Here is a 17,284-nt window from a genome sequence, read left to right on the forward strand (position 1 = left end):
TTTGCTGGCCATTTCGTTCCAATACTATTTTGACCAATTTCGAGGTCGAAACAGCAAAATTGGAATGAAACAAAGGCCATTGAAATAGCCTCAAAACAAAATGAGGCTGGTTGAAATATTTTGACCATAGTTTGGGATGGGAAGTCAGTCCAGCTGGGCTGACTTCCCATCCCCAGCTCAAGATTTGGCGGGGAGGGTGAGGCAGCCCAGCTGGGCTGCTTTCCCACCCCCCACACTACATCTCGCTGGGGGCAGGAGGCAGCCTAGCTGGGCTGCTTCCCTGTCCCCTGCGCTACATCACACTGGGAATGTAGCGCAGGGGACTTGGAAGCAGCTCAGTTGGGCTGCGTCCTGCCCCCGGCAGGATCTAGTGCTGGGGATGGGAAGTCAGCCCAGTCAGGCTGACTTCCCATCCCCAGCGAAACTCTAAACAGCGTTGAAACAACCTTTCTGTTTCAACAGAATGGAACAGCTGTTTCGACTCGAAATGAAATTTGAGACAAAACACTGTTTCGTTGAACCCTTGAAACTCAAGGCGAAATGGAATGGTGCCGTTTCACAGAGCCCTACTGGATAGTCAAGAAGCAAACATCATAGGGCATGTGAAAGAGCTCAGTTTTGTAGCTAAGTGATAAGTCACCTAGCTGAGAATCAATACGTGTCTAATGTACAATACATAAGAGTTCTGGGAGTAGGTACTTGAACCCAGGACTGCCTATTTATCCCTGTCCCTTCCTGTGAAGGCATTACTGGGTTAGACTCAGGATATCTCTTGCTTGCTTTCTGTCAGGATCCCTTACCCTTGCACTCCTTTCTGCCTGGTGGCACAGCTTCTTCACTGGGAGGAGCACAGCATGCCCCCACACAATTTTTTAATTTAGTTTTTCCATTGTTATAAGAAATAATTCACCTGATGTGAATAGAGTCTTCTCAGTGAAAAAGATACACAAGTGAAGACAGAACCAGACCCAAAAAAATGTAGTGACATGGGAGTAAATGCATAAGTAAGTACCTTGCCCGACAACCTCTTAATTATACTGGGCTGCAGAAGACTGCAGTGATTGCTGTAGCTCATCCATCTTATCCCACATCAAATAGTTTATTTCAAATCAAGTCATTAGCCCTATTTCTTTAATTCCTTTGCCACATAGTTTCTCTCTCTCGGATTTTTACAATCAATCTGCTGGTTAAAAACTGGTCTCCTGACTAGAATTAAATTGTGCTATTATCCTCTTGAAAGGGAACATGCACTGAATGGCAATAGTGCCATGTCTGATATTATCCCTGATTAAAATGTCCTTGGTAAGGCTTGCCAACATGGCAGGTGGCTCAAGGATCCTGTAAGAGAAGATGGCTAGCTTCCCCAGTATCTCCCATAGTGGAAGAGAGTAGACTGCTTACTCTAATCTCCTGAAGAGAAGACAAGCCAGCTTGTTATAAAATGTCCCTTGCCCAAGGACAGCCAACGGACTGCCTCAATCTTTTTAATAGCAGGAAGGGGGGTGGCTTGCACTTTCATCTTCTCTAGAAAGTAGCCATTTAGCAAGTCCGCAAGGGAGACATTTCTATGGACACAATTCCTTCTGAGCATAAGAACCTTAATGTGCATATATATCCAATAGGATAATCAAAACAAATAATGACCATCTCCTGAGGGAAGAGCAAGGAAATAAAGTCTCCCTGGATTGCACATATTACATTCAGCCTTTGATTTCAGGCAATATATCCACAGCCAATATTTACAGCTATTGCCCTGAGAGCCAGCTGATATTAGTATTCAGGCACCTCTCTTGCTCAGCTGTATGCATATGGATACAAAAGGATCAGCACACACAGAAGTGTGTTGTGGAATGAAAAGCTTGCTAGTGAAAAGAGGTGCAGGGAAGAAATGTCTATTTTCAGGCAGAGAGGTGTATGAATGGACTTGCAGTATTCAGGAACAGAAATTCACCTTAAACCCAAATCAGTGTAAAAATCAACAAAATAAAAATTGGGAAAGCCAGAAAAAACTTAGTATACTTCAAATGATCCAGCGCCAGATAGATGTAACCTTTTAGCAGTCTTCTTTCTGCTGTGATAAAACTCTTGAAGACATACTTATATAGTTTTCATGGCCACAGAGATGCAAGTTCTGGTTGATTTCCAAGGTATAAATATTTGCAATAAAGATGCCATTAATCATTTTGCCACTGACCTTGGTGTTTACACAGAAGCAATGCCTTACACAGAAGCAGAGTGACTCAGAAGCATTTCATAAAGGTGGCTATACTGCTTCTGGTTTGGGATTTAACATATGCAGATTAGTGCAACATGTTTGAGCATGACACCACCTGGCATGCTTTGTAGACATGCCCTTAGTGGAGAAGAAAAGAACCACCAGGGACTTAGGTATTCCCACACTACTGCACTTTAAATTCACATTTTAATGGATTTTGCCATTCCTCCCTTGTGCAGATGAGTCTTAAGTGTCTTACACCTGATATTCACTCTCTCTGCCAGTCTTTGTAATTTTACAAAACATTATCTTATATCTGAAAATATTTTTGTCTTCCCAGTTGCTGTGTAAAGACCCAAACAAATACGGGGGAAAAGTGACTGAGTATACAAGTAAAACAGACTATACGTAAAATACCACCAAACATACAATGTACAGAAGCATGGAGGAGTATATCTATTTGTACGCAGGCATAATACAACTCACTTCAATTCCCATATATCTTTGGGATGAAATCTTGGCTCCTTTGAAATCAATATCTTTATGCCAGTAACTTTAGTGGGAGCAGAATTTCACATTTGATTGTCCTTCAGTTGCATTAATCTTAGATGATGTGCTAGTGCAGTTAATCATTTTAAAACTCGAGTGTGAATTTTTTAATTAACAGAGAAATACAGTGGTACCAGCATAACATAAGGTATATTATTTGGGATTTACCAGGTATGTAGTTGCATAGCCTCTCCAAAGCTGCTTTTGCTGTCGAGTTATGTAACTGAGCAAGCTGTTCAATTACTGATGTAACAAGCATGCACCCTGCAAGTAACCACAAGGAAGAGATCATTGTAACAACAGGTCAAGGTAAGGTACAGTATCTGGTGTGAGAAAGCGATCTCCCTGGATATGCTGACATGAAACCTCAGACAGTCTGTTTCTTGGGAGGGTGCCCATGGCTGATGGCATTTCTTGGGGAGGGAGAGGAGTGGGGATCTATTTCTATTGTTATTCAAAGTGCCACTTATGAAGCTAACAGTAGGGCAAAAAATGGAAAAGCCTGAATTTTACATAGCCGTATTTGTTTTGTATTTCCAGGCAAAGGAGTTTCTGTGATTGATTTCTGTCCCTGTATGCATAGAACTGGACCTGTAAAAGTGAAACCAAAAGGTGAAAAAAGAAAAATATTCCCATAATTAATTAAAACAGTACTGTAATCACTATTTTGTCACTTTCCATACCTATAGCAATATATGCCCATATCTGATTTAACTGTTATATCTGGACAGCCTGCTCACAAGCAGATACCAACACAAGTTGAAGGGTAAATTTTGTAGTGGCATCAGGTTGTTGGAGTGCCACCTGGCCTGATTCAGTACAGAACTTCCTCTGAAGTCAGGCAGGTTCTGCACACAGAGAGCTTGCCAGATCAGAAGTCCAAATAGCTAAATATTTACTAAGGCTAAAATAGTTCCTCAGTTCACTCTTCTCCCTTTGTGTAGTTGAACAGAGTTCATTTTCTGCATGCTGGACAAGTCAGGGACTGTTCACTGCTGCTCCAGCCCTGGAGAAAGCAAGAACATGGTCTTAGCACCTTCCCTGCACTAAATACAAAGGAAAGGCTGGTGGACCAGAAGAACAAACGATTCTGTGCCGAGAACATATTTCACTTTCACTGTAAGGAAGGACCACCATTGAAAAACTGCTGTTTGGGGAGCTAAGGTATCTCCGAAGATCCTAAGGGAGTGGGGGTAGCTCTATAACACACCTTGAGCAGAACTGTGGTTAAAAAGCCAAAATTTAGCCCAAAATTAAATGTTTATCTCTCTTGCAGCTCTATACAATGAAGCTGTCCTCTCCCTCCAAGTGAGGACTCTGATATTATATAGGAAGCTATATTTGATAATGCAAAGTCTGACCAGAGTAATTTGTGGACACTTGACATGGGCGGGCAATTATTTTAGTCAGACGGCCACTTACGGAGTTTTGGCAAGCCATTGAGGGCTGCATGACAGGCAGCCAGGGACAGATAAGTATTGATTTTCTAAATTTTTTAGGGACCCCATGGGCCAGATAGAATGGCTTCGTGGGCCATATCCGGCCCACAGGCTGCATTTTGCCAACCCCTGAATTAAAGTGTGACCTTGGTAGCACATCATGTGCTACCAATTAGATAATCTGGGAGCCAAACTAGAAACCACTAAAACTATCTGTTGGGATTCAACGTAGCTGGACTAATGTAGGACCACAAGGAAGGTGAGATCACAGGTTTTGCAGTGATGCTTTATTGAGATGAAACCTATCTGCAACATTCAGATCTTATTTCCTTAAAGCATAGGGTCATTTACCACTAGCGGTTTTGTCTGCCTTATTTCTTCTAGGTGAGGGAGGGCCCATAGCAGGGAGGGACACTCTGTTATTGGCCCTGCCATGACATGATATTCAACCTAAAAATTTGTTCTTTTCCAACATAAGGGAAATGTCCCATTTGGACTATGTTACAAAGTGAGGGTGGAGGACAAAGACACTCCAGTTGTAACGTGTCAAAATTAACCTCTTTATTAGAGATTAATAATTAGAGATTAGAGAAAGAAAGTCCTTTCTTCAAAAGCAATAATACTATATAGAGGTAAGAAAACCTTTACTCTCATATATAGTAATCCAAAGATAACAGTGGGAATAACAGTGAGCTCACCATCTCCTAGCAGTCATAAAATCCTGCTTCCCTACACTTATTAAACAAAATCCTTGACAGGACTCATTTACAGAGTGTGATTTATAAGACTTATGGTAGCAGTGGGTACCTGTAGCCAACCAAACATGAGAGAATAAATGGAGGTGGATGCCAAGAAAGAAAAACAGTAGCACACTTCAAGGGATAACACTTAAGTAAAAGCACACAAAAGAGTTCATAAAATAGAAAACTGACTGCAAGGAGTTTGATATTTTTAAAGAAATACAATTTATTTATGTTTCGTTTATTTTCGTTGTGTGTGGACCTTAGTGTAAAAGTGACCCTTTACAGGAGACAGGAATGAAGATGTAGTAAAGAAAGCCACACCATGCATTAGTAGCATAAAGGAGAAAATATGAAGATGGGAGTGGGAAAAGGACACACAGGGCAGCAGCAAGGTCACCATTACTGGCTGAGGAAAGGGCAGAAGGGAGGTACATGGTACATGACAGACCATGACATTCAAAACAAAGCCTGAAGCAGAACTGAGCAGAACCTTGAAGGTAAGAGCAAGAAGTTTAAGCTGATGTCAGGCAAGAAGTAATCAATGGAGTGGGCCCAGAAAAGGAATAACCTGACCTAATCAACATATTTCAGGCATAGATATAGCTACAGGGAGGGAAAAAAAAGTCTCCTCAAAATTACATTTCCTCCTATACATTGTGGTTAAAATTGCATAGATGTTCATTTAGAAGGTGAGCATCTCTTTCCTCTCGCTCAGCAAGCTGTCACTTTGAGCAGTCAAGGGTGACAAAGACTGCAACAGAGGAATAATGTTCAATTTGTCTTTATTATATAACAAAGGGCACAGCACTGCTAGTACTTTGCAATCTAAGCTCCTGACAGCACACCCTCTGTATCTCCTGCTTGGTATATACTCTTCTACTTCCTAATTAACAAAGCATAAAGCTACACAGTAGTTTTTCATTCAAAGCACTGCACTGTAGTGCTTTGTTTCAGCCCTAGTCATGATTACAATTACAGTTATCTTTATGCATCCTCTTGTACTTTACTGGATGGGAAGGAAATATCTGTTACTGGGCTTATGACTGTATTTTTTTTCCTTCTGTTTACAGTAACTGGACAATATGATACCCAGTTCATATTGCAACCTTCAATGACAGCACCAACCACAACATGTTTGTGGTTAAGCAGGAGGGAGAAGGATGAACACCCTGTGTGGTATCACTTCTCTTGTGCTTTTCACAGTTTTACTCTAGAACCCAAAAACCAAACTGTACAACAAAGCTGTTTTATATTTCAGATGCAGCAGCCTTCCCATAAGGTTAATGCAAGCCATTCATTTAACTTTGCAAAGTTACAAAAATGCAAGTTAAGGTTTCATTTTGGTATATTCTTCATCTCAGGATAAAACATTTATCATAATAAATCTCTCACCTTAAGACAGAATGACACATCATGCAGGTATAAACAAGAAGTCAAGGGCAATATGAAACTTCTCTGTGCCTTAGATCACTCACTTGATAGAGTGATCATTATTACTGCATCTGAATACAGTAACTAATATAATATCTATAGGGCATGTCTACACATGTAATTAATATGACTGAATATACTCTGGCTCAATCTGAGCAGGAGTAAACTAATTGTGATGTCACCATCTACACATGCGTTTAAGCACAGTAATTTACTGCGCTGCTGGATAGCACCTGTATCTGACAGCACTATCTGGCAGGGCAGTAATTTAGTCTACTGCACCCTAAATGCTATGCACATGTAGATGGTGATGCTTTACTGCACAGCAAATTAATATGCTGCACAGTAAAGCATCTCATGTAGATGTCGCCAAAGGGCACATCTGGGGGTGGGGAAGCAGTGCTTTAATTAAAGCGGCTCCAACAGCCTCTCTAAAACACCACCCTGTCTCCTGTATCAGCATCCCTATGCTTAAAAATGGTGGTGGGGGCACTTGAACTAATGCTTGTTCAACCAGCTTTAGTTCACACACCCCTATCACCACTTTTAAGCACAGGGATGCTGATACATGAGATGCAGGAGGCTGCTTGAGTGTGGTAATTGCCATGCTTCACATTGGAGCAGCCTCCACGCTCATGTATAGACACCCAAAGTGTTTAACAGTAGACTCAGATTACTTCTACAAAGCTCAGCAGCTTGCTTCATGCTTTGTCCTGGGGGTGCAGATGGAGTAGAAAACATTTTCTCACTCTTTCTTCTAATTTGGTTTTGAATCCTTGTCCTCAATTATCAAAAAAAAAAGTTCCTTTAGAGCACGTTGTGAAGTCAGTCATCTCTTCTCACAGGTCCTTCTAAAAGAGGAAACTATTGACAAGAGGATTTGTCTGCATGTTGCCCTGTGGTGATGCTGTTACTATGCCATGCTTTAGCACTGCCTTTTGAAAATATTAAAGTATGGTGCAGTAACTGTCTGTATTGCACCATACACAGTGCATGGTTATTTTTAGTAGCTACTTCACCATAGTGGCACGCTGTAATGAGGGGGAGGGGGGAGGATGGGGCTGCTACTATGGCGAAGTAGCTGCTGGTCACATGTAGACACCCATGGATGCTATGTCACCTTAGTGATACGCTACAGTGACATAGTGTCACATGTAGATATACCCAGATAGTAAACTACGGACTTCATTAACACCATAAGTCTAGTTCCAGAAATAGGCCCCTGGTTTTCATCTGGGCTATTGTTGACTGCATTGTCCAGAGAACTGCAATGATCAGCTTGGGTCATGAAATAGATTTAGTTGGACCATGATCATCTGAGGCTTAAACAACAGCAGCTGGCCTTAAAATGGCATCAGAAATTATCTGTAAACTACCATGGAGTGATTGTCTGAAGGATCCTCAGAAGATTTTCATCCAGAACGCATTTCCATCTCCACTGTAGTAACTCCTGTTAATACATCCCAATATATTATTAGGGTTTGGTTTGGTTTGTTTGTTTGTTTTACAATATAGGCCTTTTGACACATTAAGTTTCTATCTGCTATAACCTTCATGTTCTATTCCATAATCGTTTGCAGGGATGCTTTATTCTAAATCCTGAAGAAGACTGGCTGCCCACCTAAGTGCTTGAGCATCATCAAGTCTTTCCACATCAGCATGTGTGGAATGGTGCAGTTTGATGGTCCACATTTGGAAGAATTTGAAATCAAGAATGGTGTCAAACAGGGCTGTGTCCTAGTTCGGATGCTTTTTGGGATTTTCTTCACTGTCCTACTCAAATATGCATTCAGTGGCTGTTCAGAAGGAGTAAACCTTTGGACCAGATCTGATGGGAAACTCTTTAACCTTGCTTGACTCAAAGCAAAAACAAAAGCTCAAGAAGTTCTCATTTGTGAAATGTTCTTTGCTGATGACACAGCAATTGCTAGTCATTCACAAGCAGGACTATAAAGTCTCATAGATCACCCTTCTCATGCTTGTGATGATTTCAGTCTGACCACTAGCCTAAAGAAGACAGTAGTCATGGGTCAACAAGTTGACTACCCTCCCAAAGTTAGAATAAATTATGAAAGCCTGTAAGTGGTTGAAAAATTCACTTACTTGGGCTCCACCATCTTGCAAAATCTTGGCTTGGAAGCCAAAATTAATGCTTGCATTGGAAAGGCAAGCAACACCATGGCTAACCTTCAAAAGAGTGCTTGGAAAAACAGAGTGCTCACTCTGTCGACAAAGATGTCCATCTACAGTGCTTGCATACTTAGCTCTTTATTGTATGCTAGCAAAACATGGACTTCTAATGCCAAGAAGAAAGAAAACTAAACAGTTTCTATCTTCAATGTTGCTGCCTTATCCTGGGCATAACACAGTGTGACAAAATCTCCAACTTCACTGTTCTGGAATGGGCCAACACAACCAATTTGCATTTCTGAGACAGATGCCTCCATTGGTTAGGACACATGAAGCGTATGAGCAATGGCCAAATCCCAAGGACATGCACTATGGTGAGCTGGCCACTGGCAAACATCATCTTATATGGACCAAGCTCCACTTTGTTGCTGTCTGCAAGAAAAACCTTTGTCAGCTGTGCATTGTTGGCCAACACTGGGAAGCAACAGCTTCAGACTGCTGCGAGTAGAAAACCACCATGAAGCAGGGCCTACATTGCTTGGAGATGGAGAGGATCAATGATGATCTACAAAAAAAGTGTCAGAGACAGGCGAGACAAAATGGTACTTGTGTTATACAAATAGACATTTTGCCTATTGCTTTTAATCTTATGTGTTTTCTTGAATTTTGCATTGCCTTAAGAAACTCCATTTTGTATAGTTCTGTATCTTGACATAAGTGTTTGACATTTGTATGCTGTGAGAGAATGGCTGAGAGTGTGTCTGTGGAAAAGGAAAACATCAGCTGGCAACTGGCTAAAGAATGCAGACACATAAAAGACCCAAACAAGAAGACTCTGCCCCAGAACGGCGAGATAACAACAGCAACTGACCTTCAAAGAAGAACACAGTTATAACACAGCAAAGACCTGAGGACTGGCTGAATTCACAAGTTTATAAGATGCATCGATTTGGGGTCTTGTTCTGCGTGTCATCTTGGAGCATTGATTCGTCTGACAATACGGACTGGCAGGAGCCTGGCTCCTACTTGTGATCAACTTACCTGGCCACTAAGTTGATCTGAGTACTGATAAGACTGGTAACGTATACCAGCGCAAAACAGAAATTGGGGTATGAATGGGGGGGGAGTGTATTAAGTGCTTAATCAATAAATGCGGAATCTTGCTTTATCCTCCCTCATAAGGTCTCGCTTGTGATTTGAACAATTGGCAATTTGTGTAACACTCGGCATGCCAATGCAAGCTCAACCAAGTTTGTATTTGCAATTTGCCAGAGGGTCTGCTTGTCACCCATCAGACTGTGCAGCCAGTCAAGAAGCTGTATTGGTACCTGCTAACCTACTAAATGTGCAATCCCCATCGTCTCCCAAGACCTATGGCTGCCAATGAATGAATAAATGATAGGACTGTTGACGTACTCAGTTTCAATCTGCTAAAACCTTCATGTTCTATTCCATAATGCTGCAGCCTAGCCAGTTGTGCCCCATTTTGTGTTTGTGAAACTATTAAAAAAAGTACCAGTCTTCCAACATTTGAGACTGCTCATATAAATAAAATCACTCAGCTGTGTAACTTTCTGGAGGGTCCAGGATCAGGATAAAATTCCAATCACAGTTAAATCCAAAGTAGCTCTGCTGACTTCAAAGGGTGTAAATAACTTGCAATTAATTTTTTTTTTTAAATCTTGTTGGTCTAATAAAAGATATCATCTCTACTACAAGTCCTGATTGCCTTTTCCTGTAGACCAGTGCGGCTACAACCTGGATACATGGAACATGGAAGATATCAAAATTTAGCCAATATTTAAAATGAAATCTTCATATTTTCTCAAGCAGGAAGCAACAGTGACCACCTGAAACCTGAAATCCTGCTCCTGCCTTTGTTTCAAGGTCATTTGCATCATCACAGATCCTCACAGGAGGTGAGAAGCTCCATAGCAGCTATGAACTGACTGCCCAGAGGAGTTTTCCATCTATTGACTCCTCTTTGAAATCCTACGAAATATGAACTTTCATTTCTACCCAGGAGAACTTTTACAAACTTCTCTCCAATGCCTGATGAAGGGTGTTTGTGCCCAAAAGCTTGCAATTTTTTTTTTTGTGCAAAAATCTTGTTGGTCTAATAAAAGATATCATCTCTACTACAAGTCCTGATTGGGTGTAAATAAGTAGACTCTGGCTTGGAAAGTGTACAGTCCTCAGGATAGGGTTTGGGTTTTAGTGCACACTAATATTATAATTATATCATATTTTACACACACACACACACACACACACACACACACACACACACACACACACACCCCTTCCTCTAGGCTTGGCATCAGCATGAGAGCTCACTTTGGAGTACATTTGCTTTGTTAACATTGCACAGTAAGTAGACAAAACATAAAAAATATTAAATCTTCATAAGCCTTCTATAGTTCTTAACTCTGTTGGCTAAAAATGGAAAAATCATTAGGTAGATAAAAAGGGAGGAGAGGGTGTCAGCTGCTTTTGAAGACCTGGTGAAATCACACTGCTTTTATCACTTATAGCAGTGTCAAAAGAATATTAAAGTGTTTTAATGCCCTGGGCTTCAGAAAAAAAAGTAAGTTACTCAGTTCCAGAAAGCTGTTTACAGATTGTTTTTAACTAGCAGATTGCTTCATTTTATTTGTTTTTCATGTTGCATAAGCAGAGTATGGCAAGTTATATTGATTCCATAATTACATTTTAAAACTTGCATTTTTTGCACTTTTGTATGATTTTTTCATAAGCAAGATTTAAGAAATTGGCTTTTCTGTGGGACTTAATAATTTTCAACATCTTGACAGGCTGAAGAATGGTTTCTTTAGAAAAAAAATGCATTGGTATTATAATGCCTATCAGCCATTAGAAACTAGACTGGCATTAATAAAATGTCTGTCTCTTTCAGTCATAGTTTCTCCCATCTGCTATTAATTTATGAGGAGATAAGAGGGAACCATAACCATTTTGCTCAGCAGGAGTAATCTGAAAATTCACATATCAGGAAACACTTCTCCCCCTGTATTTGAAAAGAGTGTTTATTAATAAAACAAAGTTTTCACTAGTCTTGAAAAAGAATCACATCCCTCAAGAATAAAGTAAGAGCAAGAGACATTCATAATTTGGCCATGCAGCCCCTGGCAAGCTGAGCAGACTATTTAACTTAATCCACTTCTGCAGGAAATGTATGAAAGAATCTATCATTAGAGTATATTTATGGATGCCGAGAAGCAGCCAGGCACAGTTGCCTGTTTGGTTTTCAATTTTAGATAAAATTTGTCTGAAGCCAGAATGTCATTAAATGAGTTTCCTGGCACCCTATGTGAATACCCAGCCTTCAGCATTATTGAATGGGAACAGTTTGCCATCTTTTACTCCTGATCCAAGGTGCCAGACAGTAGAGTTCTTGCCCACCCTTCTGCCATACTAGTTAACTCTTAGCCTCCAGTGAACTCGCCCTTTCAGAAGGGCAGTTTAGTCATGAATCTAAACATTGGGTGGCTTTGTACACAGATAACCTGCATCACTATGCCATCTCTGAAGGCTGGATAGCCACTGACCCTTTCTCAGACACACAGGAATAGGAAGGAAATACAATGCTTACCCTCTTGTGCAGCCCAGATAATGGCCTTCCACAAATACAAAGTAGCACTTTGCTTGTCAGTGGGCATGTCTACATGTGCACTGGACTGCACAGTAAAGTCATTTAGTATTTGCTTAAGCAAGTACTAAATGACTGTACCGTAATTGGTGCTACAGCACAATCCTGATGCCAAACATATTTTTTCCCATGCTACTGTGCAGTAGCGTCAGTGTCACAGTTCGTGCCTGCCAATGCTACATCACCATAGCAATGAGCTACAGACATGTAGCTCATCGCTACAGCAACATAGCATCTCATATAGACACACAGACTAGGTTTTTTCCTCCTTGGAGCATCTCACTAAAAAGGGTGGTGGATGGAGGAGAAGCTACAGTTTTGGCTCCCCAGGCCCAAGTTGCCTCCAGTGGAATTGGCCACTTGTTAATAAAAGAGACTGTTGTGCCACATGAAAGGGTACTGCAAGTTACTGTCTATTCCCAGCAAGACTGGGAAGTGACAGGCAGCATTCCTTCTTCACTACAGTTGAGTTGTGAGGTGGGAGTCTCTGTGGAGGAGCCAAAGCACATCTTTGCCTTGAAACTCTTTTTTTTTTTTTAAGTGAACATAATTTAGTGAAAGGCAAGTTATTTGGCCCTCCAAAATACCTATTTGAACCAGGGATTACGGCTCAGACTTTGGATGGGTTTCACCCGGAGTATAGAAATCCCACTCCTCCCTCCTGTCTCTGTGAATCCAAGAAATCTTTACTCGCTCTTCCTCTTCTGGAAACAATGAAATATATAGCAGCATATGCTTCCATTGTTGTTTCCATTGGACATGCCCACTTGCACTGAACTCATTACCTTATTTATATATTGATCTTACTTCCTGACTGAAGAGGTCACAAATCAAAACAGGGAAATCTATTCTGTGTGGTTTCACTGCTGCTCAGGCCTGAAGCAAGGGAGTTGTAACTTTCCACTGTGTGGAAAGTTAAAGGAGACATGCACAATTGCAGTGGGGGTAAGGCAGGGAAACTCCGAACACTTCAAATGAATGTTGGGACATCTGAAATGTCAAAGGGTGGAGGTCTCATTTCCTGTTCAGGTGCAGTGACTTCTTCAGAGGCCAAGCACATTCTGGCAATCCCTTCAGAACTGGGCAGTCCCAGCTGCAAAGCGCTGGCCATGGGTGCCAATTCTGCTCCAAGGCTGCAATCTTGTTTGTATATCTATCCTGTCAGAGGCAAAACTCCATGCAAAGAAGAACCAGTTGCTCATTCCACTTCCCCCTTTACCTCTTCAAACTGTTGATTATTCAGCCCTGTGGAGTGCACGTGGAATAGCATCCATGTGATCTCCAGTGGGTATGAGTGAGCAGGAGATTCAATGCTTCCCATTTCTGCTTTTCCCTAGGATTGGTTTTGCTTCTCCCAGCACAGAGCGTTCAATCCTATTTAATCAATGCACAGACCTCCATGAAATCCAATTCAAGTCTGATGGAAAATATAGACAGACATGGATATACAACAACCCCTTCTCTTGCTTTCTGTCCATAGAAGAGTGACCTTTTGCAAATGTATAACTATCCCCATGTGATAAACATTGTAAGTTTTTCATAACATTATATATCTATATCAAAATATAGATATATATGTATATCTATAGATATATGTCTATATCTCTCTCTATATAAAAGAGATCTTTATCAGACATGATGAACACTTCTCCCATTTCCTATGATTACCTAATATCAGGTTTGGATAAATGCATAGGCAAACTAGGCACATGCTTAGGGCCCTGAGCAGTGTGGGGCTGGTCCTTCCCTCTGTTGCTCTAGCACAAATGATCCCAACCACCTCCCTTCTTTTCCCTTCCCCTCTCCTCCACCAGCCTTCTCACCATGGCCACCCCTAGCCACAGCCCTGAGCCCCACTTCTCGCATGCAGCAGCAATGGAGTGGGGAGGGGGGTCTTGATCAGCCAGGGGGCCATGAGTTTGTTTGCCTAGGGCCCACTAAAGGGTTACTCTGACCCTGCCTAGTATCATACTGCTATTTCTCACCTTTCCATACATCTCTTCACGATGCGATGAGGAGACCGTACAGAGGACTATGTACAGAGTTATCCCAAAATATGTATTCCTGTGAATAACTCCTGGTAACAAGGAATCCCAGCCCTGATACTATTCAAAGTCTGAAGAACAAGGGAAGAAGACAGTGTTCCTTTAAGAATCAGATTTCTGTAGCCCAGAGGGGAAAGATCTCAGACTACACAAATTCTGCCCCCAGGACAGGGGGAGCACCCTGGCCCTGGGCCCTGCAAAGAGAGAAGCCCTACCCTGCATAGGCAGCAGAGAGCAAAGCCACAGTCTTAGCAGTGTATCTCAGGGGAGGGAGAAAGAAGTCACAAGAAGCAGTGGAGAGACAGGGCAGAGGCTGTTTACTTAGGAAAAGCTGAGCAAGGGTGTTACCCTACTAGCTAGGTAGCAGGCTGGAGGGAGATAGGCCTGTGACAGGATTAATAGCAAGATTAGATGACTGACAGGGGTAGAACTAGCTTGTATATAGGCTTGCCTTCAAGGCCAGGGGCTATGTAGTCTTAAGGGTGATGCAGGCCAAACAGTTGAAGAGGGATTGAGGAATTCAGTAGGGGTGTGCAAAACAGGCTATATTCCATTCAGATTTGATTTGGCCCAAATCAGGGACAGTGATTCGATTTGTTGATTCAGATCAATGTCCCCGATTCAATTTGGCTGATTCCAAATCTGAAGATTCAATGCTGATTCAGAGAATCAGTGATTTGGACATAGACACAGCTTTAAATGTTTTTTTTATGTACCCCGAGGTACCAGGAGCAACTCATGAATGCTGCGATACTGGGGCAGATGCAGTGTTGCACAGGAGTGTGGGGGCTCCTCCCCTGTGCTCAGCGGCGAACTTCCGGTCCACTTCCAGGTCCACTGGGGAGCATGCTCAGCAATCTGCCACTGGGGGACCCCGAGTGCACCCCCAGACCCAGGGGGTACCAGTCACTGAGCCCGGAGGGCACAGGGGACCCCCAGCACACTCTCCGGTGGACCTTCTGGTCCACTTCTGGGTCTGCTGCTGAGCACACTGGGGATCCCCCTGCGCTTCTGTGGGACACTCCATGCACCCCAGCATTGCAGTGTTCATGAGCCACCTGGTCCCCTGAGGTATGTGAAAAAACATTTAAAGCTGTGTCTATATCTGAATTGCTGAATCTAAATGTATTTGGAAGAGCTAGTGATTTTAGGTGGAGGTTTTCTTTATTACTGGAAGCCTGGGAATGGCTAAAGAGGCAGCTGAAGACCACTGGGAGTATCTGGGAGGCACTCTATGCTCTGAGCTGGCAAGGGTCAGGGACCTGGTGGGCTGAGGGGCCAAAGCCCCAGGAAAGCCTTCTGAGAACCATGGGTCCGATGGCATGAGGGGTTGAAGCCAGGGAAGAGGTCTGGTAGGACAAGGGGTCTGGCAGACAGAGTGGACTGAAGTTGAGAGGGCAAAGGGTGGGCTGATGTTCAGACAGGACCAGGGGCCCAGGGAACATGGCAGTTAGGAACAGCCTTGCAAGGGTTGAAGCCCAGTGGGCTGAAGAGCAGGTAGAGGGAGAAAATTTGGTAAAGGAAGCCCTGTGAGGCATGGATGTCACTATGAAGGAGGCTGGAGGACATGATTAGGACCAGTAGGACCAAGTCTGGTAACTGAGACATGAAACTTCAGAATAACATCCATCAAACGTGTGGCAGGTGGGGTAAAGTGGAGGACCAACAGGCAGGGTCAACTCAACTGCAAAGGATGCTACTGCCACACAGAAGTTGGAGCCATTACACTCCCCATGTGGATGTCCTTATTTTGAATTAATAGTGCCCTATTCTGACTTAATTTAATCCATTTCCAAGCCAATTTCTAATAAATTAAGAGCATTCACACAGGAAGTTGATCAAGAATAACCAATCCACTTTAAAACCATACTTTCCCTTAATCTGTATTAAGTCCCCCATGTAGGTAAGCCCTTAATGTCTCAGCCATTTGATTAACATTACCTGAATATATTGGTAAATTAGCTAAGAATTAAGGCTAACAACTTGTGGATTCAACTAATCCAACACTGGTCTAAACCATTGTCCTTAATCTGACTGTACTGCATAGTAATGCAATACTTGGCTAGCTATTAGAGAACTCTATTATAAGAAGAAGCCTTAGGATATGGAGTAAAATCAGAAAGCAGCAATAATATGTATGTCTTGGATGTCTCATTTGCTGTAGCCGAAGGGTAAGGGAAGAGAACTCAGTAGAGGAAGGCCTGTGACACATGGGTATGGCTATGAGGGAGGCTGCAGGCCATGATTATGGCCAGTAGGGCCACAATTAATACAGTGTATAGGCAGAGGCTCTGAAACTGTCTTGGAACAGAACGTCTTCAGAGAATTTGTTACCTGTTGACTTGCTTAAACATAGTGGGTCAAATTCATTCCTGAACCCAAAAAGGAGGGAGAATGAGTGCAGTTGTATGGAGCTGTGAGAATACCAGCTAAGGTTCTGCCCAGCATTGTTGGGAGTCATGGGTTCTCATCTGCCACTGACCTCCTAAGTGACTCTGAACAAGCCAATCCAACCTCCCAAGACCTCAGCTTCCCCACCATAAATGGTAAGAAAGCTACTTCTTAATTATTAATAAATAGGAATTGTCCACCTTTTCTGCTCTGTGACAAATACACAAATGCAAATACAGGCTATTCCATGGCAGATGATACTTATTTTCCACAGTACCAAAGGTATGCATTTTTCAAGAGCTCCTGCATATCTAGATCACTTGCTGTGTAATGGATTTATATAGACTTTGCTATTCTAATGCCTCACCTACCAAACTATCCAGAGGCTTTGTGGTCTTAAAGATAAAATACACAGGGATTTGATTTTGGGAGCATCTGAAGGAAAATTATTCAGAAAGGTACTGATGTATGTAAAGATTATTTTAGGTACCTACATTTGAAAACACTGGCTTATAATGTAACATAAAATATTAGGAGAAAATATACTTTATGTAAAGTATTTGCATACATTTACAATTTACCTGGGATTTGAGCTGTGCTGCATGCTGCAATATGCTGCTGAGCAAATTATTAATATGAAGATTATCAGTATAACTCAGCGTAGGTGTGGCTCA

At 42.1% G+C, this 17,284-nt stretch overlaps 1 protein-coding gene across 2 annotated transcripts in view; it reads right to left on the reverse strand.

Moving 5' to 3' along the window:
- AOAH (acyloxyacyl hydrolase) overlaps positions 1-17,284 on the reverse strand; it is a 201,989-nt gene that overhangs the window by 175,353 nt on the left and 9,352 nt on the right. For both annotated transcript variants that reach the window (XM_019509056.1, XM_019509057.1), the window contains exon 3: positions 2,933-3,028. In XM_019509056.1, the coding sequence (XP_019364601.1) occupies positions 2,933-3,028 (96 nt within the window). The remainder of the gene's footprint in view (positions 1-2,932; positions 3,029-17,284) is intronic.

Source organism: Gavialis gangeticus, unplaced genomic scaffold, assembly GCF_001723915.1.
Source record: "Gavialis gangeticus isolate Ggan-Ray unplaced genomic scaffold, GavGan_comp1, whole genome shotgun sequence".
Classification (NCBI taxonomy): domain Eukaryota; kingdom Metazoa; phylum Chordata; order Crocodylia; family Gavialidae; genus Gavialis; species Gavialis gangeticus.